Below are 27,367 nucleotides of genomic sequence, written 5' to 3'. Positions count from 1 at the left end.
TAACTTGGTATTCGGAGTCTGTGATTCTTTAGAGTCATGGGGCCAGATATACGACAGATTTTTGCATGCGCAAATCTGTTTTAGACCCGTTTGCACATGCAAAAAACCTGTGGGCCATGTACTAACCCTATTTTGTGACTCACTAATTAAATAGCGACTCGCAAAATAGGGTTAGCGACTCGCTATTAGGAAGGGGCGTTCCAAGGGTGTCCCTTCCTAATAGCGAGTCTGAACCGTATGTAAGAATGTTTTGCGACAATTACGGTCGCAAAACACTCGCAGTCTAAAACCCTCTTCAAGAGGGTTGGTAAACCATTCGCAAATGGGATGTGGTCCCCAGGGGACCCCTTCCCCTTTGTGAATGGGTGTGCAAAAAAATTCTGAGCAAGCAGTGGTCCCAGGGTCGACTACCTTCCCTTAAAAAATGAAACAAAACCGTTTCTTTTTTTTTATAAATGCATCCCATTTTCCATTAAGTAAACTGGCTGCATTAAAAAAAATAGCTTTATTTAAAAGCAGTCCCAGACATGGAGGTCTGCTGACCCCAGCAGGCTACCATCTCTGGGAGTGCCAGCCATTCCAAATGGGGTCGCAAATTGCGACACCCTCATTAATATGCATGAGGCATGCAATTTGCGACCCCATTGGGAATCGCAAACAGTGTCTGAGACACTGTTGTACATTGGCAATTGCAACTCGCAAATTGCGACTTTCAATTTAGCGCAATTGGCAAGTCGCACTTGCCAATGGTGGTACATCTGGCCCATGGTTCTTAAAAACTTGCAGTCTGCTTTAATGAGTTATATTTCCCCTCTACACTTCTCAGCAGGTAACAAAGGTCCATTAGCCACCTTATCACCAAAAAGAAAATCAATAGATATGCATCTTGTGACTTTCCACCGAAGTGGTCCAATACAAAACACACCATCTACTTTAGAGGTTTGTGAATTTCACCTCATATTTTAAAGAATTGAATTACAATAGCAACATTATAGATGGAGAGGGTAGTCGTTGACTTCCTCTGAACCCTCTGACTCAACCCTGGTCAATAACTACCTGGGAGTGCCCAATATAACATCCAAAATCAATTAGGTTATTCTTTGGAAACAAAGACATTTAAATGTCTCAACTCAAGTAGGATGCTATCAGTACTATCAGTGCATTTCCAAATGTGTGTAGAAGGCCAAATTGGTTCTGTCATTGTTTCTCCCTGAGTAAATTGTTGTCACTTTTAGAAACTCGCTCCTTTCAGATTAACTCTGACACTGCCTCGCCAGACACTGAGTATGACACCTATTAGGGGGAGGGGATTTAATATCACTTGCAAGAAAGCCGCGTGCTGCACAAATTAGAGGAAAATATTTATCTTCCCCTGCAGAAATAGTGACAATAGATCCAGTGGATTGGAAGTTATTGTCCCTGATCAATTTGAAAGAAGATGTTAGAAGTATTAGGCTACAGAAAAACTGGTATACCAGAAGACTATGCATCAAAAGGTTTACGAAGAAGACACCAAGGTCAGCAAAATGTCGATATGGAAGGTAAAATCGCAGGGTGTAAAAAACCGTGAGGATATGAAAACTTGTGTAACTGACATGGAGAGGTCTTTATCAGAAAGTATAGACTAAAACCTTTGTACTTGAAGCTGATAAGATAAAAAGTTTTTAGATTGCAGCTAAAAAGGATAGAATGACAGTGCCCAACAATACTGACTGATATTTTAACAGTGGTGAGAGTTAATAATGCGGTCAAAGACATCTCATCCAGCATGACTGCTGAGAAGATGGACCTCTAAAGAAAATGTATAAGATACATATGCACGATCTGGCTCCTAGACTAGTTTCTTTGATTAATGGAATACAACAAGGTGATGCTCCCCTTGATATGCTTCCCTTGGGCAATCTTGTACGTTATTGAAACCGTGAAGGAGCCACCGTTGTGTAGATTATGCCAGCCTATTACTCTGCTATATATAATTGTCATGATGATTCTCTCTCTGAGGTCGGGTGGTGTGATCTACAGAGTAATCCATAAGGATCACACAGGGTATATAATTGATACACCCCTAACATTCAATACATACTATTTTAGATTTCTGCCTGGAGACAATCTATGTTTTGGCTGCCTTTTATTTAGAAGCTGAGGAGGCTTTTTACCTGGTAAACAGGCTAAATGTCAGGGCAATAATGATTGATATGAACTTCCCACACTAGTTTACCAGGCTGATGATGTCTGCCTAAAAGGGCAACCAAAGAGTTGATCCACAACGAGGATTCTGTGGGTCCGATAGGTGTGGAGAGAGGATCCAGTAGGTTTGTTTGTTGCTATCTTTTTGAAGCCTTTGGGGAGATATATTCTCCCACAAAAGGACATGAAGGCTTATCCTAATGTGCTGGATCCTGTATAATTTCAACTTTATACTAATGATATTGCCCTTTTTCTTGGCACCATATGCTAGTAATATTTATCATGAGAGTTTTTAAGGTGGTAGGAGATTTCTCCAGAATCCATGGTTATTGTGTCAGTAAAGGTAAAACTGATAAGATTCTGTGTAATATGGAAAAGCAAGTTATGCCTGTAGGCTACTAGGAGTATGATCCTATGCATTAAATATCTAGGAAAGTGGGTATAGGGAACACAGAAAAGCGGTACAGGCTGACCTCTGGTAGGATCGGACTCCATGGCAAAACATAATTGTTGGCTACATAAATATTATACACATGGAAGGTATGCAACAATGTTGATTTTCCTCAGCAAAGCATTATTTCCTAAATTGTAGTAGCAATATTCATCCAGGCCACTATACCATGAGTGGCACAGTAATACCTCCATGCCAAATAAAGGGGGTGGGAGGTGTCGGGGGTAGAGGGTTGCACCATGAGTTTCAGAATTTCGATATAGCAGCCGGCTTATCGTTCTTTAGCGCCTTGTAATCCTGAAAACGAACTTTAAATTTGCCAGTACGGTACTGCAGAATATGAATGCGATACATTGTTAGGCTTACAAGGTTATACCCCCAAATATAATGATCCAAGATTCTTTTGGCAAATTGGATTCCACACTTTGCAGATATTTTATCAGGGATATGGTGCATGAATGACTAAGTTGTGTCTGATCAAGGAACTCACAGCTTTACCTTTGTGAAAAAATCCAGCTTTTGAGGCAGATCTTTAGTCCATTGCACCTGAGTAGGAAATATAACTTATGGAAATGATGCAGTTACTTGGCCTAGAAGATCCACTTCTTTTTGACACTATCCAACAGAGGTAAAGGAACGCTTTAGATGATGCTTTTTGAGTACCATCAGTTACAAAGTATTTGCATATTAGGACCGTGCAAATGGGCTTAGCATTTATCATTCCATACTGGCAGATTTCCGGTAAGGGCAGCATCACATGCATCTTCAACAGTGTATGTTCATTGAACTGTTACATTCATGAAGAAATTTACGCTAACCGAGTGTTTCACACATGGACCAAAGTATCGGCAGAAGATTGGAGAAAGATAAACCACGTGATTTATAACCCTCCAACAGGTCTAATGTTTAACAGATTTTCAGATATGTGTGTCTGCTGCCAAACATTTGTTGGTACATGGGCCCTTCAGATGTGTCTGTGTCCTATGTTGAAAAAGTGTGGTGTTTTATCTTTTTCAAGATGGGTGAACTTATTGAGGTTAAGCTAGCATCCAAAATGTGCGTGGCTTTGTTGGGACACTGCTGGGATTCACCACCCTTCTCCTATCACCCCTCTCCCACTCCACACTGGCCCCAAATGGCCCCCTGTCACCTTTCGTGTCCACCACCAAGGACATCTTGACGCTCTGATTTAGTATGTCACTGTACTGATCTAATGGGGTTGAATCTCTAGGATGTGGTGCGACATTTTCCTTTGGCATTTGTGAAGAATTCAGAGCCTCCTCACATTGTACCTTCTTTTTGCATGATCTATACTCACCCAAAACTGCCCCCTGATTGCTTCTAAAATTCTAAAATTCCCAGACTCCATAATAACGATGCTTTTATCATTTCATTTTCATGAATCCCATAGATCTGGCCATCTTGCTCTCTGTCACGTGACAGGAAACATACATGACCACTTATGTACTCTCTGTCACTTGTCTTTTCTGAAACAATAACAGCTGCGGCATTTCCTGTTTCTCAATTTCTACTTCTACTACTCTTCAACTTCCTGTTCTTCCCCATGTAAAGAGTGTGAACCTGCCTGTCATTGCGTCACAAATGCTCCAGTAACTCAACTGTAGCCGTGGTTTTCTTCCTCTTGATTACTTGATTCTGGTATCCTGTGCTTTCCTGCCTTCAGGACTCTTGTTCCATCTCCTACAATCCCTCTTTCATCTCCTGGAATCCCTACTCCATCGCTTGGATTTCTTGCTAAATCTCCTAGAATTCTGTTTTGTTTCTTGGAATCCTGCGTCAGCTGGATCTGGTCCTTCTCGACTCCAATCTGGGGTTTGTGAGTACCAGTTTCCTCTATTATTCTCTTCTTGGAATCCCCTGTCTGCCTGGAGGATTTTTTATGCTGCAAAGATTTTTTCCTCCAGAGAGGCATATCTTGCAACGTGGAGGCCGTCTTGAATGCAGTATAAATAGACTTTCAAGATGGCCGGTTCCTGCTAACGACATTGCCAATGCCTGCGTATAAACCGTCTGGCACTGCCAACGCCAATAGCCGTAATTAAGAATTATTTGCATGTGAGACTGATTGGCTTTGCCAATGCTTGCTATACGCTGTTGTATATCTGTAAAGTGGTTTGAGGCACAGATTGTATCTATGTGTTCACCACACCACCCGGGGCATGTAAGCAGGCCCTTCAGAACCAGCAGCGCTTTTAAAGTCGCAATGTACAGGTCATGATGTTGTGACACACTGATCCACAAATTTCTATGCAAATTTCCCACTGTTGATATTTCAGAACAGCAATTTTCTACAATTGATAGATACCATCAGACAAAAGAGAGCACAGCTTATGGATGATTATTTCATCGCAAACCTATGACCCAAGCCCTGACTAATTTTATTTATTTATACGTTTAGCGCACATTTTCCACATAAGACTTCTCTATACTACGTCTGCCCCATGTTTGAACCTAACCTTGGTCACCCTGAAGAATTGGGATTGGCATATTCTTTCACATGCCTTATGAGGCTAAGTGACCCATGGACTCAGTAAATTGTGATGATAGACCTTGTGTCCTATATCCTATACCTTACATCTTCTATCACGTGCAAGACTAGGATTTCATTTCGCATTCCAAGACCGAGTGATGATGGAAGCACTCATAATAATTCCTATTTTAGCCGACACAAAGGTTAATAGATCCATGTCATCCTATTTTTACCACTCACTGCCCCCTCGTTTTTGCCGGTGGCTGTGGAGAGGCAATAATCTCCAAAGAAAGACCTTCATTTTTGGGATACTTTGGGCCGGGGGCGTAGGTCCTGGTAGCCTTTGTTGACTGAGAGGCAGAGAATTCAACTCACCTTGAGGGTGATGGTGCATTTCCAGCTGCTGCTGATTCAAGAATGAAGTGATGGTCCCTAAAAACAGCTGTTCTTCTCCGGCAATCTAAAGGTTTTTAGGACTTTGCATTATTGGTACACAACTGATGGTTCATCATCCCTTGTGTAATGTTTGCCAATTTAATCATGTCCTCACTTATGTATGCTCCATGTCTCCCAATGCTAGGCATAAATTCTGGTTTGAATTACGAAGAGCGAATACTGAAACGCCAGGAACACATTCATCATTTAGGCATCGGTCTCACAAGCTGTGACCGCCAATGAGCCCTACTGTGCCATGGAGAGTGCTTCCGGGTGTATGTGTTGTTGTAGGTCTAATGTGGCAGCCACTATTCTCTCTTTTTAGTGTCTCCCTCATCAGATGAAACGTCAACAATGCAGATCTACCTATCTTCCTCAGCATGTGGTAAATTCTTGGACAGTGTGACAATTTATGTGGCTCTGGAACTGTTGTCTTTTTGTAGCATGTAATTTGAGCACCGACATGCTTGAAAGTTGTCTGATACTGTTTTGGGAGTATGTGCCTTGATGACACTTCATTGGTATACCTCTTGATAGTTGTGGAGAAGATTTTTCTGGAAGCATTTTTGGTGTTTTCCAGGCCACAATATTCACAGTGTAGGTTTTGCCTCACAGGCACAGCAAATTCACCTGAAATGTTTCAGAATATTGTATGCCCATATGGCATCTCAACAGGTGAGGTATGATAATCTCCCAGTTTTGCCGCAGGTGAACAATGGATATAGCCTTGAAGGACAAGCATATTTATTTCATGTCTGTATTTGCTATGACTGGCATTTTTGCTGCTGTTTAATTATCCTTTCTCGAGAGGCAGGTAAGGCAGCGTTTGGGCACGATTCCCAGTGGATCGACTGACCGGTTCAGAGTGGTCAGAGCGCGCTGCGCTGTTTGCTGTCGTTTTGCCGTTTGTGAGGCGTTTTTTAAAATTTCCCGTTTTGTATTTATTTTTATTTTTTGTTCTGTTTTGCCCTTGTTCTTACATTGTGTCCACTCACCTGCACAATAATCATGATTTCACCGCGCTTTTGCGGGTCCTTTCCCTGCTACTCGCGACTTTGGCGGCCATATTAGGGAAGTGTAGGACGGCTGGAGGCGCCATCTGATTGGACGGTGGAGCGTCACAAGGACGCTTGACCTCTTTTAAGGAGGTCATGCGGACGCGCAGCGGATACGCGCAGTGGTTACGCCGGATCACCGCCAGAGTCACGCCAGAGTCTAGCCCGTCTGTGCCCGTCTGTGCCCGTCCGGGCCCAGACGGGCTTAGGGTCAGGGCCCTCGGCAAAGGTGCCTGAAATAAGGATTACATATTCCCGTGAGGACATCCTGTTACTACGCCCCCCGAAAGATACAATATGTAAGTATATTCACAAAGGCTTAAAACTGTTCTCGGGTTGTAGGATTTGTCAGTCGACTCAGTCAGCGAAGGGCAGGAATGCCCTGTCTATGGCTCTGTTGAATTGTAGATCCCTCCCTAGCCATTCCTTAGAAATTAATTTTCTTATACAAGATTTTGATCTAGATATTCTGTTTTTGACGGAAACCTGGATCACATCTTGTGCGGGGGTGGATATAGTTCGCGCCCTCCCCCCAGGCTTTCTAATATACCATCTGGATAGACCCGTGGGACGAGGGGGCGGCATTGCCATTATATACAGAGATACTTTCGTGTGTCGGGCTCAGCCTGGAGGGGTGCTAGAATGTGAGAGCTGTCAGTTTTCTCTGCGGATCTCACCCACGCTGTCGGTGTCAGGTCTATTGGTCTACCGCCCCCCAGGTGGTTTGGGCAATTTTGTTAGTTCGCTGATGGAGGCAGTCATGCCTTTGGCTGCCTCCACGGCCAACTTTTTAGCGTTAGGAGACTTTAATCTCCATTTTAATGATCCGGCAGATCTAACAGCGGCAGACCTGCAGGGTGATCTTAAAGCTTGTGAGTTGAGTTTAATTAATACCGGAGCCACGCACACTTAGGGTCATTTGTTGGACCCCATTTTTTCTAACATGCCCTAGCTCAGATCTCTGCCCCCTTCTCCTCTCCCGTGGTCTGATCACTTTTTGGTGCCTTTTACTTGGCAAGTGGAGCGAATGGCAATCCCTCTCCCAAAGGTTCATACTCTGGAGAGAGCCTGGTCTAGGCTTGCGGTGGACAGCTGGATTACTATTCTTGAGGGTATGTGTCCTTCTCCAGTTGCGGACCCGGTATGCGCAGATGCGAATATCAACCAGTGGCTGACCAGCTCTCTTGATGTTATCATTCCTAAAAAGAGAATGTTAAAAAGGGAGAAAAGGTCGGTTTCTGCCCCATGGTACACTCCTGATTTGAGATCCCTCAGGAAGGGATGCAAGAGGTTGGAGAGGGCATGGAGAAAGGAAGGGGTGGAGGCTAAGCGAGTGGAGTATCGCACGGCAATCAGGGTGTATAAATCTGCGCTTCGTCATGCTAAGGCCCAATTCTTTGAGGAGAGAATAAAAAGCTCCGCCAATTCCTCCAGAGAAACTTTTAGAGTGGTAAATGAACTTCTCAAAGTCCCCGAGCCCCTGGTAACCCACGACAGCCCAGGTGAGAAATGCAAGGAGCTGGCAAACTATTTTAATATGAAAATAGTTAATATTCTCAGCACCTTACCACAGGATGGCCAAAGAATAGATATGGGTAATCAGTCTCGAAAAGTTCTTGTTCATTTGGATACTTTTGGGCCAGTTTCAGTTGATGAAGTCCGTAAGGAACTGGGCTCTTTGAAAAGTGGTTCCCCTAGGGACCCTGTCCCTATGAGATTCCTGAAACAGGTAGCAACCACTATTGCGGCTCCGGTTACGGATCTCATTAATGCATCTTTTGCTCAGGGCTTGGTGCCACTGAGCTGGAAGAGAGCAGTGGTAAAGGCTCTTCTGAAAAAAACAATTTAGATCCTTCTGATTTGGCAAATTTCAGGCCTATCTCCCTGCTTCCTGGTCTCGGTAAGATCGCTGAAAGGCTGGTGAATCGGCAGCTGTCACACTTCCTGGAGTCCAATGGCTTGCTGCGAGGCTCTCAAACCGGATTCCGGCCAGGGCAGGGCACTGATACCGCTCTTCTGGCAGTCGTTGAGGAAGCTAGGAGCATTTTGGATTCAGGAGGGTCAGTGGCAATGATCCTCCTGGACCTTAGTGCGGCGTTCGACACGGTAAACCATCAAGTGTTGATCCAACGGCTGGCAGATATAGGGGTTGCAGGTGTGGCTCTGAAGTAGCTTAGGTCATTTCTCCGTGATCGGACGTATCAGGTTTGGGAAGGCAGTGAACGGTCAGTGTCTATCCCCCTCAAGTGTGGTGTGCCACAGGGCTCTTCTGTGAGCCCTACATTGTTTAATGTATATATGGCCCCCTGGAGGATGTGGTGGCCCCATTTTGTATCAAAATCGTCAGCTATGCCGACGATACGCAGCTGGTGGTCACCTTATCCCAACTTATGGATAACCCCGACTCGCTGCACTCCTGCATGTCCAAAGTCCACACCTGGATGTGTGAATCAGCGTTAAAGCTGAACGGTTCAAAGACCGAACTAATACTGATAGGACACAAAACTCCTTTTCTTCGTCTGACTAGCTGGCCCAGCTGTCTGGGAGCTCTGCCGAGCCCTAAAGAGGAGATCAAAAGCCTGGGGATCTGGCTGGAACAAGATCTTTCTTTCAGGACCCAGGCGAAAAAAACGGCAGGAGTATGTTTTGGTCTTCTTCGTTCAGCTCGTAAAGTTCTCCCCTTGCTGCCTTGGACATCTAGGAAGCTACTTATTCAGGGGCTTATTGTATCTAGATTAGATTACAGTAATACTATTTTTTTAGGTGCCCCTGAAGCTACGTTTAATAAACTTCAGCAAGTTCAAAATGCTGCTGCTAGGCTGCTTATGCATACACCAAGGATGCAGTCTGCCAGACCTGCACTGAAGGCCCTGCATTGGCTTCCGGTGCGGGAAAGGGTCAAATTTAAGGCTCTTTGCACCGCGCATAAAATTCTTCAGGGGAAGGGACCTCCTATCCTGCGGAATTTAGTTGTGCCTTATAAAGCCAATAGGGCCTTGCGATCATACCAAAAACATTTTCTTCAAGTCCCCAGGGTTAAAAGGGCGCGGGCCGGTGGGCGAAGATATTCGGTCAGCATAGCTATTTTGTGGAACAGACTTCCCCTGAGTTTGCGCTCCGAGACGTGCATCTTACGGTTTCGGAAATTTCTTAAAACTTACCTTTTCACTGCCTAACGCTGCTGAATTGTCCGCTTTGTATGGTTGTCTCCCTGGACAAGCGCTGGGATGCCCGATGGTAACTATGCGCTATATAAATCTCTTATTCATTCATTCATTCATTTGTATTCTTAACTTGGGTTGTCAATAAATTGTCCTTGTTGTTCTGTGTAATCATATATCATCCACGTGTAAATGAGATTGCATTGGTTAGTGTCCTGTTATTTTTTGTCATGGTGGTCTGAATCCCTATTCCTATGCATTCGCTGCATTTCCTAAGGTAACTTATTGTTATTACATCAACTTTCTATCACAAAACTCTTGGATAGGACTGTGCATGACTGGTATGTGTTGTGACAAGACCATGATGCAGAGAGTTATGATCTGTAAGCTGTGCACATTGGCTGACACGTGTCAATGACTCTTTCCAATCCTGTTATAGTTTCAATTGATAATATGCCCAGCACCTTATGCTCCAGGCCTCACAAGATGAGGGGTTGAGGTCTGCTTCAACTTGTGCATTCTGCAGGTTCTCTTACCTCCCTGGCACTCTGCAACCCACGTAATTTCCCTCTTTCTTAGGTACACCCTGACTTCAGGGCACTAACATTAATCCTCTCCACTTCTTCGAATAGTTGTATGTTTACCTTTCATCCAGTAATACAGGTTTGCAGAGAATAAACTTCACGACTCTAGTCATTCCCTCTACACTGTGCGTCAAGGAAGTTTCCAAGTGTTTGGTATCATATTTTGGCAGCTGACCCCAATATTATATTTAGTTTTACCCTCAAAGATTTGGAGGGGCTATTTTGTTGTCCTCTTCACCCTGATGTCTCTTTATGGCTCAAGATGTTTGTAGCACTATGCTATACATCACGAGTGTGCTGTGTTGTGGTCTGCACCACTAGATGTAATCCTGTGTTCTTCCTTGGTGCATTTACGTTCTCATCAGTGTGATTTGGATTGCCGGAGTCTTTTTTTCTTGCCGCATTTGTTCCTACAATAGATGTCAGTTTCAGTGCCAGTTTTAGCTTTGGTAGGCTAAATGCTGACTGTAACATAGAATAATGTAAAGGCTTCCCTCATGTGAATTTGTGGCAGCAGAATTTGCCTGGCAGAAATGCTACTGTGCCATGGTGATGGAAGTCTCTTCAAAAGGCATAATTTCATTTACCAGCCAAACACATGCTCAATTTATGCTTGGTGCACTGTTGCTGTTTTCGATAGTTGGACTCTATATCAGGACCACGGGCTTTTATTTAGATTGTTATTTAGATGTTCAGAGGGGAGAGAACAGAGAGACACACAATAGTGGAGATGAAGTGGCGGCTGCTGGGGCATTACAGTGGTGAGGCAGTTCAGAGGGAGGCAGCACACGAGGGGCAGTGCGGGGTGCAGCATTGGGAAAAGAATTTTAAAAATGCTTACCTGCCATCTGCAGCATCGGTGCTCTTCGGGCCTTTGCTCTTCGATTCCCGGCATTCCACAGGCTCCCCTCTGCCAATCCAGACGCTGGTCTCATGCTGGTATTACCCAGCTTGAGAGCAGCACCGTGATTCTTGTGGCCACCCTAGTTAAGTGTTCTCCGACCAGCTGTACAGCACAGCTCGGTGGAGAGATCGAAGTGCACATGACTGTTTGACCGGCCTTAGACGGCTGGCCAAAGTGCCATGCACACTTGAAGCAGAGCCACCCTTCCTACTCCTTCCTGCAGCTGTGTCGTGGCAGAATGGATGGCCTTACTCCGCCCGCGGCTGGGCTGCAGGAAGTGAGCGAGGAAAGATAAAATGATGATAACCTTTAACATTATAATTTTATTTTTCATTGCTGAAAAGCAGTGGGGCAACGCTCCTCCATCTTTGCGGAGGAGCCGCCGCTGAGCTGAGGAGACGAGAGATGCAAAGAAGCTGGACAAATGTTGGAAAGGCTTTGCTTTCTGTCGCTCTGAGATCTGACCTGTGTCTCATTCTGTATCAATCGCTTGTGTTTATACTACTGAAACCGCAGCATCAAATACCTAGTATACCCCCATCTTGCTTTATGACTGCTCCTTCTAGACTACAGCAATTGCTTTGCCAGCTGCATAGTTGTGTCTCAGTGTGAAATATGTTCTGCTGTGTTCTTGTTCTGACCCACGTAGATTTCTTTGTGATATAATATGTACCATGATGCTGGGGTGAAAACTTATTGAAGGTTCTCTAGAATGACAGTGGACTGGGTGTTTGACGAGATACGTCTAATGGCATCATCTTTACAGGAGAATCGCTCCATTCAGGGCTCGTCTCCTCACTGCTTCTCCATTTCCCAGTATTGGTTTCCCGTTGGCATGACAGCCACATACATCTTTCCTGATTCGTCCCTCAATCTTTCTACTCTCCTACCTTTGAACATCAAGGTCAATCTTTGGCTGCTGACCACTGGCTCTTCATAAAAACACCTTTGGACCACACACCTATACACCTTGCCTGGGCGCCTTGATACCCTCTCAGGTCTTTAGTGCGCTATGCAAATCCAAGCCAAGAGCATCCCTTCCTAATAGCGAGTCTAACTGCAATGTATGATTGTTTTGCGATCACATTAGCAGTGCAAAACACTTGCAGTTCACCAGCTACTTCAAGTAGGTGGTAAGCCACTTGCAAACGGGAAGGGGTCCTTCCCCTTTGTGAGTGTGTGTGAAAATATTTTTTAAGAGAAGGCAGTGGTCCCTGGGGCCACTGCCTGCTCTTAAATAATGAAACAGAAGTTTTTCTTTTTTCTTTTTTAAATGATTCCCATTTTCCTTTAAGGAAAATGGGCTGCATTTTTTTGTAAAACTGCTTTATTTAAAAAGCAGTCACAGACATGGTGGTCTGCTGACCCCAGCAGGCCACCATCCCTGGGAGTACTAGCCATTCCTAATGGGGTCACACATAGCACCTGCCTCATGAATATTAATGAGGCAGGCAATTTGCGACCCCATTTGGAATCGCTAACAGTGTCTGTGGCACTGTTCTACATTGCATTTTGCGAATTGCAAAGCGACGCAAATTGTGAGTCGCAAAATGTATGGGTCGACAATCATGTCCATAATACAGTATAGTTGCGGTAGTTAGGCCTACAAGTCGCAGCCGGTATTTATTTATAAATTGTCTTCCATGAACAGTATTTCCAAACCGCATTGCATACCACTGTGTTCATACCAGAAACATACTTGGTGATTACTGTACCTGGCCTGCTGTATCAAGGATTTCAAAATGGACGAACTCCCCGTCTATGGACGCAGTGTGTCTGTAAATCATTTCTGTAGGAAACAAAGAATGTCAGTTGGCTTTTGATCTTCGACAAAGAGAGTGTACAGTACCTTACATTTGCAAATATCTGCTGTGTATGTAATGTCACACAGGTGAGGCCGCGCCTCCGTGTGATGTCAGTGCTGTCCTAGACCTCTGTGCACTTGCACAGTTAGCATGCACCAAAGGCTCCCTGGCATTTAACAAGTAGCATTCCATCGAAAGGAGCATTGACGGGTTCAGTTTTCTGGAAGTGCTCTATTGTGGTCGGCCACCTTTGTGTTTACTAATCCTCTGTGCCAGGATCTTGTGATCGAAGGCCGGGCTGATCGAGCTGCGCCTGCATCTTGGTGGGGTTTGTGAGGCTCAGAATAAACCTGAGTTCTTATACACTTTAATGTCGTGTTGCATCTCTTTGGAGGCATCAACTTAAAATTTCTCTTTTTTTTTTACCAGATGCGACATGTGAGTTTATAGTCCAAAGCTGTTATAATTCATCACCAGGTTGTACACTATTAGGTGGCCAAGACCACTTCTCTCTGCATCATTAGGGATGGACACAGCTTGGAGTCCTGGGCTTTTCTGTGTTATCCTAATGCATGTTGGGTGTTGTAGTCTTGGTTTGCTTCCACTGAATGGCATGGAGTGAGCTGGACATCTGTTTTTTAGGGGAGCATGAGAATGTTAAAAGGATTGATTCTGTGGTCAGAGAATGACTAAACTGGAGGTTGCAAGAGTACAAGAGTACAGTCTTGTTCAACAACACTCAGGGCAGCATCACAATGGAGAATGAGTATAAAATAGAGTAGGAAATACTATCCCAACATTGATAGCTACATCTGTATTTGTACTTGCGTTTGTTCGTTTACTTAGCATGAGGAACAGAAACACTGTGCAAAGGTTAACAGTGAAACATGGGAGTTTAACTAGTGCTTGGCAAGAACAGCCAGGCGGCGGGAAGGGCGGAGGACAGTGAGATGTGGCAAGCAGAAACATGATCACCGTGTGCACCACAGATGTGATGTGGACCTCAGTGGACAGTGTCACGGAGAATGGCACTACCCAATTTGAAGGTAATAGATTTGAGGGCCTTTCTGATGGTACCAAGGGAGCGGACAGATTTTAAGTCAGGCTGGGGACCAGGATGGTGAAAACCAGACTTGTGGTGAGGTGCAGCATAGTTAGAGCTGTTGATTTGAAACTAGTGATATGTTGTTGAGTTTGTGATCAAATGGGATGTGCTGAATTATTAAGGGGGGGCAGGCACGTGCACAGAGTAAGGGGTTTAAGCCATGGGTGGATAGGATTTGAAACTGTAGTCAAAAATGAAAAATGATATGTGTTTCCCAATGAACCAGCATGCCTGGTGTCCGGAGTAAATGAGGGAGGCATTTCTGCTACGATTGAACTATGTACATTGCTATCAGGGCTGCAGGGAACAGAAGGAGAATATTGACTTTCCATGGTGGATATGCGGCCTAAAGCATGAGGAATTAACTAGGGCGCAGATCACACAGACTGGAAGGGTTACTTTGAAAACATGGTAATCAAGAGTAAACTATTGGGTGTGGGAACTTGCCTTAAATTCAGAGTGGTGCTGACGTGATGTAGAAATTATAGTAAACGGTTCCATAGTTTCATCGATGGTAGAGGGGGGTGGGGAGGAGGGGGTGATGTCCGCTACCCTCACGAACGGTTTCTAAGTATCTGAAAATTTACAAGACCTGCAATCTGCTAACAAAACTCGGAAAAGGTAATAACCTTGTCTATTCCTTACCTCTCTTTTGCTGCTCTTTTACTGTCCACTTGCCAGCCCCACTCTCACTTATCTCATGACCCCCCATTCAGTTTTCAATTACACACATTAAGTTAAAACAGCATCAAAGTCATAGTCTATTGCTCTGTCAGTGCTGATGATAACTACAGAAGAAAACAGGAGTTACATCTTGAACATGAGTCTGAAAGTCCTGAGAAACAGCACACCTCCTGGTTCACCAAAAAACCTCTCTTTTGTATAGATATTTGTTGGGACCGAAAATAGTAAGAGATAGTAAGAGATGTGCACCCCTACTGTGACTGCCCAACTGTACTGTTGTCTGGATCTCTAATGCTGATTTTCTTTTTTTGTCATAGGGAAACACGGATCATGCGTGGCAGCCATGACGTAGGCCTGTCTCACGGATTGCAGTCTTGTTGTACCGGGATGGGCACCTAAAGTGCTACTTTGAAAGTGGTGGAAGGCTACCACCTTCACCACGAATTAAGCAGTAAGAGCGTCATGGTGGCAGTATATTGTGTGGTGATCAGTAGACGTGAATAGGTCCTTTTTACCCTGTGCCACGGGAGAGAGGCCTACAGGTTCAAACACCTTTTTAAAGTTCCACTGCTTTGTGCTTAACTCACCCTTGGCCTACCTAAGATAGATGTAGAGTGGTGTGTAACACAAAAGTTGTGACTGTGCACTGGATGTATGTGTGCATGGGAAGGGTAGGGTACAGGGGTAGAGCAGTACTGTGTAGTTCATGAATGGTTAGTGAATGTACTTAGTGCATGTATCCCTGCGAGAAATACATTACATGATAGATGTAGTGCTGTGCGCAGTGCATTCACAATAAAAGCGTTTGCTGGGTGAATGTGTGCTTGTGAGAAGTACAATACATGAAAGGTGAAGTGTTGTGCAGCACGTACATGGTGAGTGTGTGTGTGCTGGCACTGTGTATGTTTGCAAATAGCACACCCAGGTGCAATACAGAAAAGCTGAAGTATTGAGCAGTGCACATAAACTGAATGTGTATGCTCAATGTATGTGTGGCTGTAACAGAACGATGCATGGAGGAAACAGTACTGGAGAGTATGTGTGCTGTGTATATACACTGAGTGCAAGCGTGCCTGCAATGGTACATTACATGGAGTACCCTGAGTTCCATTTTTGGAAGCCAAGGCCTGCCTGGGGAAGACGTGAGGAGCAGAGGAATCCCCCACACAAATTTCTGTATTGCTGCATTACTGTGAGTTGGGTGGAACAAACACTGGAGGAAGGCAGAAAGATACTCCACCTTTACATCTCAAAAGGCTGCTTTTTGATTCAATATTATATCACAAGGAAGTGGCCAGGGCACTTCTCAGGAAGGAGATGGGGCTGATGAGGGAATCATAAAGAGGAGGGATGGGAGCCAAGGATTAATATTTTGATGTACATATCAATGTTGCTGACATCCAGGTGTGAACTGTAGTCATTCCCATGGCCTGTGTGGTGAGACAATCAGCTTTGGATTGTTTCCTGCTGTGACAAGCAATCTTTCAAGAGGAAAGAAGCAAGTAGCCAGGCGGACTGTGTGAGAAGGGGAAGCTCTGCAAAACATCTGCCTGTGACTAGGACTGGGGGCAAAGGCCTGATAGTCTACCTGCTGGATGAGGGGACATCACCCAAGGAAACCAAGATCACCTGCCCTGGAGCCTCGAGCATCAGCAGCTGCCTGATTTCTGTGCCCTGTGAGAAAAAGGAGAGCGTTGGAGGGAGCGAGGTCCAGTGGGGAACCCCACCAAGAGGACTCTCTGAGTGCACTATACAGAAATGGCTGTGCAATGATTGGGTTGTTGCCCGGGTGCAGGGGCAACCCCTCGTATGCCACCAGAGGCCGCCGTGACCTGCGCCATGCAGTGAGCACCATGCGGGAAGCACCAGGCCCTCACCGCCTTGTTGCGATGACCCTGTATGCCAGAGGGGGCCAACGTTTAATTTATTGTTTCCAGAGCATCAAGACCTGTGTTCACCTTAAACTGCAACCATTTATACCAGGAGGGGAGACCATGGTGTGGGTGTTTGCACTGGAGGAGTCTGCACCTAGGCCAGAGAGTAACACAGCAACCATGTATGCCAGAAGAGGCTGTTGGTACCAACATTGCCAGAAGTTAGAGTCATTTGTGGTTTTGATTGGCGGGTGGAACTGGCATACCAAGACCTTCCCCTGACTAATCCCCCCAAGGGCCATGAAGGATGCAGCAGGAGATGTTGCATCCTCTCTGGGCTCCATTTGGGAATCTAAGGATCGAATTAACCCTCCCCCGTGTGAAGAGGAGTGACTTACCTCGTGTCCATCTATTGGGAGCAGGTCCAATTGCTGTAAAAAGCTGGCAGCACTTCCTGAGGGAGAGAGCCTGCGCCTGCTCGGGTCCTGCCGCATGTACCGCAAGTAGCTCAACTTCCCCAAACAGGGTCAGAACTTGTGATCACCCGCAGAGAGGGCAAATGGTGCACCGTTGAACGATGCCATACTGCAGAAGCAGGTAAAACTTGAATTGGACCTATGGGGCACCAGGTGACTCGCTGCTGACGGTGCAGCGGCACCATAGACACTTATGTCAAATTCAAGAGTCAAAGAGGAACTTGTGAGTACGGCCTAATGGTGAGCATTCCCGGGAAGTGACCACCAGTGAATGGAGGAATAACCCCAACCACCTTACAAGGAAGAGGGTAAGAAAGGGATTTTGCCTGATAAACAACTAGTGGCCAACCTCAAGGGAATGTGCTACTGCTCATGAATGCAGTTATTCCTTTGAATGTTAATGTTCAATCAAATGCTCTCTTATAAAAGTAAGCATTTGATCAGACATTTATTTATTGACAGCACTGTGTGCACTTTGAGTTATGAGTAAGCCTGGGTGGTGAACTCCGCTCCGTTCACGGAGTTTTTTGCACTCTGCGCACTGCGGAGCTCGTGGAGTTCTAAAAAAACTCCGCTTCACATTGTGGAAGCTGCCGCTTGAGTAGAACTTCTACTCGAGCGGCAGAAAGAAGCAGCGCCCTCTTGCCCTGTGTGAGGTGCCGTTTGCACTGATTTTACAGTGCGGGCCAAACACCGGGCACAAAAAATCAGTGTGAACAGCCAAGGTAACCCACTCCGCTGTTCGCGGAGATGCGTGTAGCTTGGCAGAGTTTTTTTGTCACTTCGTAGAGTTCTGCATAGCGGAACTCCACCCAGGCTTAGTTATGAGTCATGTTCACTCACCTGTATCTACACTCCCCCCACCCATAGAGGGAGCCTTTGACTCCTCCTCCACAGCTACCATTGAGAGTCAAGGGCAGGAGGGGCACTTGGCCCGGCTGCTCAGGATCCATAGTAGGCCGGTTCCCAGGACAACAGGAGTAAAAGCCTCAACTAACTCGATTGGACCAAGTAGCCTCTGCTTGCTCTCTGAAGCGTGTACTGACATTCTTATTTAAATTCTGAAGTCATTTGTAAGGATTTTTAAACCTGAGCTCATAACTTGTAGTACTTTTACAAGTACATTGTCTCTACTCTAACATATTGTGGGTTATATACATTATATATTTCCCTCAGTCCTAATCACTGGTGTCCCTCATGGTCAGCACCTGCAGCATGTGCTGCTCTTGTTCACTGCAGGGCACATTACATCACAGTGCTGTTGTATGTCCATCGCCTAAATCACACAAACCCCAATGATAGCTTTGAGAAGAGGGGTGACAGGTCATTATATTTCCTTTCTCGGTGTCTCTAGACCCATGTAACTGCTGTTGCTCTCACAGTTCTGGTAAATAAGGTTCTTTTAGCATATTGGTTATCCATGAAGTGCTAATGGTAGCCCACTAGCAAGAAATACTCGTATTTGTTTGTAAAAGGCTGTCTCTGCCCTCTTACCCATTGGGCTGTTTAAATAGTGACTCCCTACAAGAAAAAAAGGCAGAAAATCAGGAGCTAAAATGTATTTTTCTTTTCACAACTCTGTGCATAGGATACCGGCATATATCTTTTTCGGCCAACAGCATGTTGCATTGTGGGGCTTGTAGTTTTGCTTTTAACAGTTTGATAATGAGATCAAAACCCCAGCATATAAAGTGATGTTGGCTAAAAAGCCAGAATTGACTGAATGTGTTCTACATGACGTTGAGCCACTTGTCAGCTATGTTTTAAAATTTTACAAAGCCCTCTGAAAGACCTGCTGTTTGAGTTGATTCTTTATTTTCCCTGTACTGAGAAATTGCAATAGCCTAGCAGTTAAGGGTTATTTGGAGCAGCCTCGTCACAGCCTAAGTTACCTGGCTGCAGACAGGCACGCAGGTGCCAACCCCTTCGAAAATATGTTGAATGTGTGCATCAGGCTCTGTGGAAGCCCAGCCTCGGTGCTTCACCTCTTCAAAAGTCCAAGGGCTGACAGTGGCCCTAAGTGCTCTTTAAGAAGGTCAGTGCGCTGTGAATAGCAGCACAGGACACTTTGATTTCAAAAGTCCATCACCATGACGTATAGTTCGTAGGGTGCAACCTAAAGATGGTCCTATGAAACAGCACCACTCTTCAAAGACACATTTTTAATTGACTCCTCTTTTTTTGTTGCAAACATGTATCTTCTCGCCACATTTCAAGAACAATAAATAGCACGCTCATGTGACAACATGTCTAACGCATTGGAAATTTCTAGAAAGTTACACACCAAAGCAGTCCATCTGTCAAGCAGAGCTGGCTTATGTTCCTCACCGAGATCTTTTTTTGCTTGTTCATCCAAGGGTGAGAGATGTTTCAGAAGCTGCCCTCATGTTTCCATTGACAGGTTGTGGACCGGGCGAAAGGGTAGGAGGCGACAGCCTGCATGGAGTCATTCCACTCACACCTGAGCGAGCGCGACTGATGTCCCGCATTCCCGGCAGCGTCTGAGGCGTACAGCGCGCCTTCCCTCATGGAACCTTGGTACCCTCAGGCAGCCCTTCCGAAAGTGCCATCTGTGCAGATTGACACGAGATGAAAGAGTCATTCTGCCTCAGTTTCACTTGTTTTCAAAATGGCCTTATCTCTCTCTGTAGCAATTCCCACATTGCTGTCTTTTTAACTGATCTGATGTTTTCATATCATTATTTTTTAAACAAATTTTACATATATGTGATACTATTTTGTACATTAACCTTCCGTGGTTTAGCAGTTAGGAAATATTGCTTGTGAATTTGCTAAAATAACTAATCCAGCTTCATTCTACATATTTACAAAGGTACTGGTATGTGGAAATGTTGATTGAATCCACTTTGGTCGCCACGTTGTTTTTTTTCTCTTTCTGTTCAAATTTAAATTTTCAACGACGAAATTCCCTCCTATTCTACATAGCAAAACCTTTTTTAGGTGGGTGCCCCCCCCCCCCCTCACACGATAGACTTCGATTTGAAAAGTTGGGAGACCAAAGGGGAAGTCCCAGAACACGAGAGAAACATGCTTTCATATATGCTGTGCCATTCTCGGCATACAGGTTTTCAACTTTTCAGTTGCTGGAGAGGAGTGTGGTATCTCGGGCCCTAGGCCCACATGCAGTAGAAAGAATGACCCAGGCCCATGATTGTAGTGACTGGAACTGGCCCAGGGCACGTGCGCCCGGCCCCTTTTATTTGCTGGATCACCTGACAGGTGATGCCTGTGATGGGTGGGGGTTAAGTGTGAGGTACAACAGGCGAAACACTAGAACAGTGATCAGCTGATCACTACAAGGAGGTAAACATTATCGCAGTCCCTGGATTCAGAGGCTGTCCCTCCCAATAGCAAGCCAGTCATTTGCCCATTGAGAAGAAAACAAATGAAATAAAGATGTAACCTTACGGCTAGAGTGGTCGACCTCGAAGCTGGCGAACCGGGTTCGAGTCTCGGCAGCGACGCTTAACATCCTGTGATTCTGGGCCAATCACTTCAGACTATTCTCGGTCACCCAAAGCTATAAGAATGGCTTGGAAGGTAGGCATTAGTAATTTTTAAAGTATATTGAATTAACAAATGGCCGTGGTAATGCTCGGCTCAAAATTACCCGAACAGCACCACCATGCCGCAGACTATCATAAGAGCCGGTGTTGACATTTAAGTGTCGGTGCTGAGCACTAGTTTGCAACAGTCCTCTGGAAGCAGATTCATTTCCTACAAGCATCATCGCTAGAGAAAGATCGTTCCATGTCCTTATTGCCAGAAAATAAAAATAATGACCTTCTCTTTGTGCTAATTTGATCTTGGGGTTTTTAAAAAGATAGTCCCATGTCGCTCACAACGGTCTGGATGGGCAGTAGTGAAAGAGCCTTTGTTCAAGTTTTGAAGTCTGTGTTGTAAAAGGCTTTATGAGCCAACCCTAGTGTCTTAAAAGAAATCTGTTTTTTTACAGGCAATCAATGTAGTTGAGAAAGATGAGTTGATATCAGCTCTCTGAGGAAATGTTCAAAATCAGACATGCCGCATCATTCTGGACAGCTTTTAGTCAAGCCAGGCCAAGCAATGAGAAAGTCCCAAGTGAAGTACATTGGCATAATCAATTATTTGACATAGTCAGAGTGTGGACAATAGCTTTCCTAGACTCGCAAGGGAAAATATCCACTATTTTCCAAGCAGCGATAAGCAACTTCCAGCCACTGTGATAATTTGTGTGAGTAATGAATGTTCACTATCAAATTTGATATCTAGGGTTCTAGCGGTGGGAACAGGATCAGCATTTTACCCAACTCTCTTGACCACCAGTTATTTGTCCAATCTCCTGGAGCTGATCCAAACATCAAAATGTCAGTGATATCTGAGTTACACTTTAATCTATTCTCATGCATCCAATCAACCACCTGGACCGGGCAGTATTTTTTTTTTGTATGGAGTTATATAGAGCGCGATCTTGACCCGAAGGTATCGGGTATCAGAGCGCTTTACACGAGCACCAGTTGCATTACATGAGGACACAAATTGTTGGATTATGTTTGTGTTGTCTCACATTCAAAGCATCATTTGAGTGTTGTCTGCAAACAAGACAAATTGAATGCCAAATGACTGAATGATCTGGGCCTAGGAGGGCACAATATAAATTGATAATATGGTGCTTAAAGATGACGTCTCTGGGACCCTATATTTGAGAGATTTGCTGCCCGCTCGACAGGATTCAAGTGACACCGATTGAGCTCTGTTGCTGAGAAATTATTTGAGCTGTTTTAAGTCTGCCCCACAGATGCCAACCTCTGCCAGCGTCTGCAAGAGTGTCAAGTGGGACATGGTATTGAACACCACCGAGCGATCTAACAACATCAAGGCGCTGCTCTGACCCTAATGAAGGTAGGATTTAATCATTTCTGGCAGTGCTATGTCCATACTGTGCCCAGGGCAGAAAGCTCACAGCAAAGGATGCAATAAATGGAAGGGAACCAGGTATTGGGACTGTTGATTACAAATAACAACAAAAGAACACTGTTCCTGTGGTCGGGTGCAAATAGTCACCCAAGCCTATCAAATGAAAGAAAGATACAGGAAAAGATAAGACCCCAGGTGTTGTGCGTGAACCCACTAGTGAAGTGGGAAGAACATGTCCTTTTACTTGTTGCCCTCACACACCCCGGAGGATGTCATGCTCCATCATGGGGCAGGTGCTCCTCGTTGGGCCGGCGCTGCAATTCCCAACGGGTCCCCCGAAGGGTCACTTTATCGGAGATCTTTTAAAGACTGCCGGATGGTGCATGTGGGTGTGCGGGGAAAGTGGGTGCTCTATACAAGGTGCATAGTGACGTGCAAGATAATTAAAAGCTTGCTAAGGGGTGTCATACAGCATGTGTAGAAATGATGGAGCCCTAGGCAGCATACAAAGGAATATTGTCCTAAAGGGCATACTATGTCCTAATGTAAAAGGTCTAATAGGTCGACATGTTTCACGCCTTTATTGCCATAATGGTCATTGGCGCTTCTTCAGGACCAAAACAACAATTAGAGTGAAGTGCACGTGATATCCAAATTTAAAATATAGGTACCCTCTCAAAATTTCAGGGCTGACAAGAAGGGCTGTATGATGGCTACAACCCATTGGTTGTAAGCACTCCCGATGTTAACCTGGGGGAAAGAAACACAGGAAAGAAGACAAATTATGATCATCAGACTGGCTTGATGTATCATGGTGTGACACGGTCGTGTGCACACAATCACACTCACAAAGACACATAAGGCAAAAGGGCAGACTTGACATATCCAGGTGACCCCTCATGAATGTCCGTTGAAGGACCCATTCCCACTGATGGCCAATACCCATGGCCGGTATGGGCTTGGTCTCTCAAGGGACCATACGGGTGAAAAACAGTAATTAAACACAATGTATACACTCCAAAATTAGTGTGAACATTTAAAATAAATCCAGACTCGTGGGACATAAATCAATACTAGGGCAGACTTGGGTAACTCCCTGGTGGACGCCAAACACGACCACGTTGTCAATGAAATATGCAGCGACCCTGTCTATAGAACCTCCCCTACTTAGAATGCCAAGTCGACATGCCGGGACCACAAAGTGCCTTAGTGGAGATCATTGTAATTCCCAAGTGGGATCCAAATTATCAGGATGTGGCGGCGTGACCTGAATGTTACTAATTTCTTCCTCGAAGAAAGTGGAGTGATTATCACAGAGTCCAACAGATGGAGAAATCTCCACAATTTTAAAGATTTCATGAGGCGCATTATGAGTCTCCTTAAAGTTTTGGGTATAATAATATACATGGGTTGCATTAATAGTTCTGTTGCATAATTTCAGGGCCATCAAATAGCATACCCTTTTTTTACAGGAATTGACCATGTTTTTTGTCCTCCAAAAGGCTCAAAAAGAGCCAAGCAGTTGAAGGAGCTAGCCTCAGAGAGTGAAAAACTCTATCTGGAGCTAGTTACGCAGTGGCTGCCGACAGCCATAGATTTACTTGATCGAAGGCCTCATCTATGCAGCCACTAGAGATGGCTTGGAGTTGGCCAAAGGGTTAGAGAACTCAGATTACTCTATTTTGTACCAGGGAGGAGATTCTTAATAAATAAATTCATGCATAAATAAATTATATTTATTTCAAGATTAGTTACAATTAATAAAAGCAAGAGATAGAGTGAAAATACATTTAATTTTAAGGTTAGGCCTAGGGGTAGGATTAGGGTAAGTAAGAGTTGTTATGATTTGGAAAAGGGTTCGGATTATGGTCAACGCAAATTTAGTTGTGTGGTTATGAAATGCACTTTCATTGTAAAGCAATTCATTGTAGAATTTTTTTTTAGGAGTCATTCTAATCTTGATGACAACATTTCTTCCTGACTTTTCTTCATAGTGGTTTTTCTGTGAAGTTATTTCTCTGTAAATTATTCTTTGAAATAATATGGGTCAACCTGAATGTATCCACGGCCGAATCCTTTATACACATTTTTCTTTGATGATTTCAACATTTCAAGAGATCACACTTTGTGTCTCAAGCCAAAGAGAGATGTCTAAATGGTCATGGTTGGTTTTTGTTCATCCAATGTAATCCAGCATCTATTAAATGATGGAAATAAAATGTACGTCTTAAGAGTGTACGCATAGTCACAATTCTTGAAATTTTCGAAGTAGCTTTATAATTTTTGATAATGTTAGATAAATATAATAGATATTTTTTGTCTTTTTCAATTGAATTTCATCTGGCTTTTAAAAAAGAAAACATCACCTTTCAACTGTTATTCATGAAATTTATCCAAAATTCACTAACTTCATACACAACCACTCAATAAATGTTGATGCTTGTAAAACATCTCTTTGTTATTAAAATTCAAAGTCTGTTTATATCACTGTTCCGCTAAATCATCAAAAAAGTAATCATAGACATTGGTCCCGCACATAATTTGAATATTAACAAAGCAATCAAAAAGTATCTGTTGTGGGGGGTATGGCCGAGTGGCGAAGCGGGATGGCCGCTTAATCCAGAAGCTCTGTTCCGATCGTCTCCCTCACGTCTATCCGATTAATAATCCTTGACCCTAGGTACCGCAAAGCGATTGGAGGGTGCCCTCAAGCCGATCCCGGTACTCCCGGACCCAGCGACCGTCGGAAGCAACTGCCAGAGATCCCGCAAGTTTATGGCCTGTATCCTTGGCTGTGCCCTGCCTAATTCGGGTCCTCAATTGCGGACTGCTGCCACAGAGGGGACGAGAAGGCACAGCGATGGCAGGTGGCGAGTCCCGCGGCGGAGGCCCGTGCTCTGAGTGACGGAGTAAGCCGCGGCTCCCAGAAGTTCCCCCGGCAGCCGGCTGCAGCAGACAGCGGGAGGCGGACGAGCCGTAGTGAAAGCAGAGCAGCCATCGGCTCGGCCGAGAGGACAAAGGGAACTCGGGCGGCGGCCATGACAGTGCATCGGAGCGCTCCCTGAACAGCAGTGAGTAAAGGCTTGGGTGCGTGGGGATGGTGCATCGCGGTCCGCCCCCATCCACTGCTTTGGCCAACAGGGTGACAACGCGTGCCTCCCTCCGCATCCTCCCTCCACCTGCAATATCGACTTTCCGGAGCAGAGGACTGCTGTGCACGGACACTGCCCCCCCACAACACACAAACCTATGTGTCTGGCTGGGGTTGGTGTGCTGGCCCCCAAAGCGAGCAGCCTGGCTGACTGAGTGAAGGAGACAACAGCAGCCTCAAGAAAGAAGCGACTCAGGCCCCCTCCCCCTCACCTAAGCCCTATTACTCTGTGGCCCTTGGTGTTGGAGTGATAGGGGGACTGGGGACCTTACCCCCGCTCTAATGGCAACCTCGGAGAAATCGAAAACGACGGGCTCGAGGGGCCCCAAAACGGTCCAGACTAACAAACTGGATCGTTATACATACTCCAAGGAGACGCTACAAGACACAAACCCCAAAGTCAAACCAGCAGGTGAACCGGAGGGGGAGGGTCAAGACCTAATGCTGAAGGATGTGATGGAGGCGATTGCCGGAGTCAAGGCCTCACTGGAGCACATAATGAACACCATGTCGATCGAGATTAAATCTCATCCGTGTGGATTTCACAAAGCTGAAAGAGAAGGTGCAGCAGGTGGACCTCACCATGACAAGCCTGATGGAAGATTTTCGCAAGTACAAAGTGAGGTCCGCGAATGACATGCCTTCCGTAAGTAAGTTCATGAGCAGAAGCTGGATGACTACGAAGGGCGTCTCCGGAGGAATAACCTTCGCATACTGGATGTGCCGGAAAAAGCGGAAGGTCAGTCACCAGACCTCTCCGTGGAGGATCTACTCACGAACCCCCTACAGCCCAAAGGCCTCATTAAATTCTTTGCCATAGAGAGAGCACATAGAGTCCCGGGAGGCCATCCCAAACCGGGGGCCCCTCTCGCCCCATGCTAGCAAGAGTGCTGAATTTCAGAGACAGGGACGTGATCCTCCAGAACACGATGGGGGCCCCCCCGCTCCACTACGACAACGCAGTGATAACACTATTCCCGGACTTCACGCAAACAGTGCAGAGGCAGAGGAGATCTTTCCTGACGGTCAAGAAAAATCTAAGGGACAGAGGGTACAAGTACGCCATGTTGGTCCCTGCACACCTTCGGGTGGAGGCTAAGGGGCGGGCATGGTTTTTTGAGCAACCAGAGGCAGCTGCCGACAGGCTGGAGAGCAAAACGGATCAGGACCATCGTCCTGATGACCATGGGGGCAATCCAGACATGCAGCGGAAAGGGTGACCCACAGACATCATTGAATCTGTCACTAGTCCGAACTCAGAGGTCGGCTGGGTATCAGGTACTTGGTATCCATAACTGTGTAGGCCTGATGAGGAACTGCTTCCAGGGACTAGTCTTAGACCACTGGGTTCTATCTTGCCTAGGGTCCTATAACATTTTGTTCGGGCAGGGGGAGATGGACGGACAGAGAGTGGTGCTCCCCCCCTATTTCTTCTTTTAGTTCACTGGTTGGGCGACAGGCACTCTGCTAGTTTCAAATGGGCAGTTTCACACCCAGAGGGCAGGGAAGCAGGGAGGGGGGTTGTTGGGTGGGGAGTTTTTGTTTGTTGATTGTTATGATTTCATCATCGACCAGACATGTCCACTTGGTTACAGAGGGCGCAGGAAATTATTATTACAGTGATGAGTGTGCATTGGGATAAAAATGTTAAAATAATGAGCTGGAATGTTAACGGGCTGGGGAGCAAGGTTAAGCGCAGTGTTTTCTTACAGTATCTTAAACGACAAGCCCCCGACTTCATCCTACTTCAAGAAACACACTTAATTGAGAGCTCATGCAAGGCGTTACCTAGATGGGGATTCAAAATGGTGGCTCATGCCGGCTTCACGACCAGTTCACGGGGGGGTGGCATCATGATGAGGAGCTCCTTTCCCCTTACTATAAGTTCCACATGGTCGGATGACCATGGCCGATACATAGAGAGTAAGATACATAAGAATAACAGGTCAATGGGAGGGATACAGCGTGACATTCATATCAGTATATGTGCCTCCGGATTTGCAGCACACCACATTTGCTGACTTGGGGACCATATTGTTCTCATTACCAGAGGGGCTTCCGGTGCTCGGAGGAGACTTTAATGCAGT

At 45.4% G+C, this 27,367-nt stretch overlaps 1 protein-coding gene across 1 annotated transcript in view; it reads right to left on the bottom strand.

Moving 5' to 3' along the window:
- LOC146860799 (ras-related and estrogen-regulated growth inhibitor-like) overlaps positions 1-27,367 on the bottom strand; it is a 319,363-nt gene that overhangs the window by 5,448 nt on the left and 286,548 nt on the right. Inside the window, exon 3 of the mRNA XM_085644758.1 lies at positions 12,984-13,057. Coding sequence (XP_085500884.1) covers positions 12,984-13,057 — 74 coding nt within the window. The remainder of the gene's footprint in view (positions 1-12,983; positions 13,058-27,367) is intronic.

Source organism: Triturus cristatus, chromosome 3_1 (assembly GCF_964204655.1).
Source record: "Triturus cristatus chromosome 3_1, aTriCri1.1, whole genome shotgun sequence".
Classification (NCBI taxonomy): Eukaryota; Metazoa; Chordata; class Amphibia; order Caudata; family Salamandridae; genus Triturus; species Triturus cristatus.
This window is presented reverse-complemented; position numbering and strand designations above follow the sequence as displayed.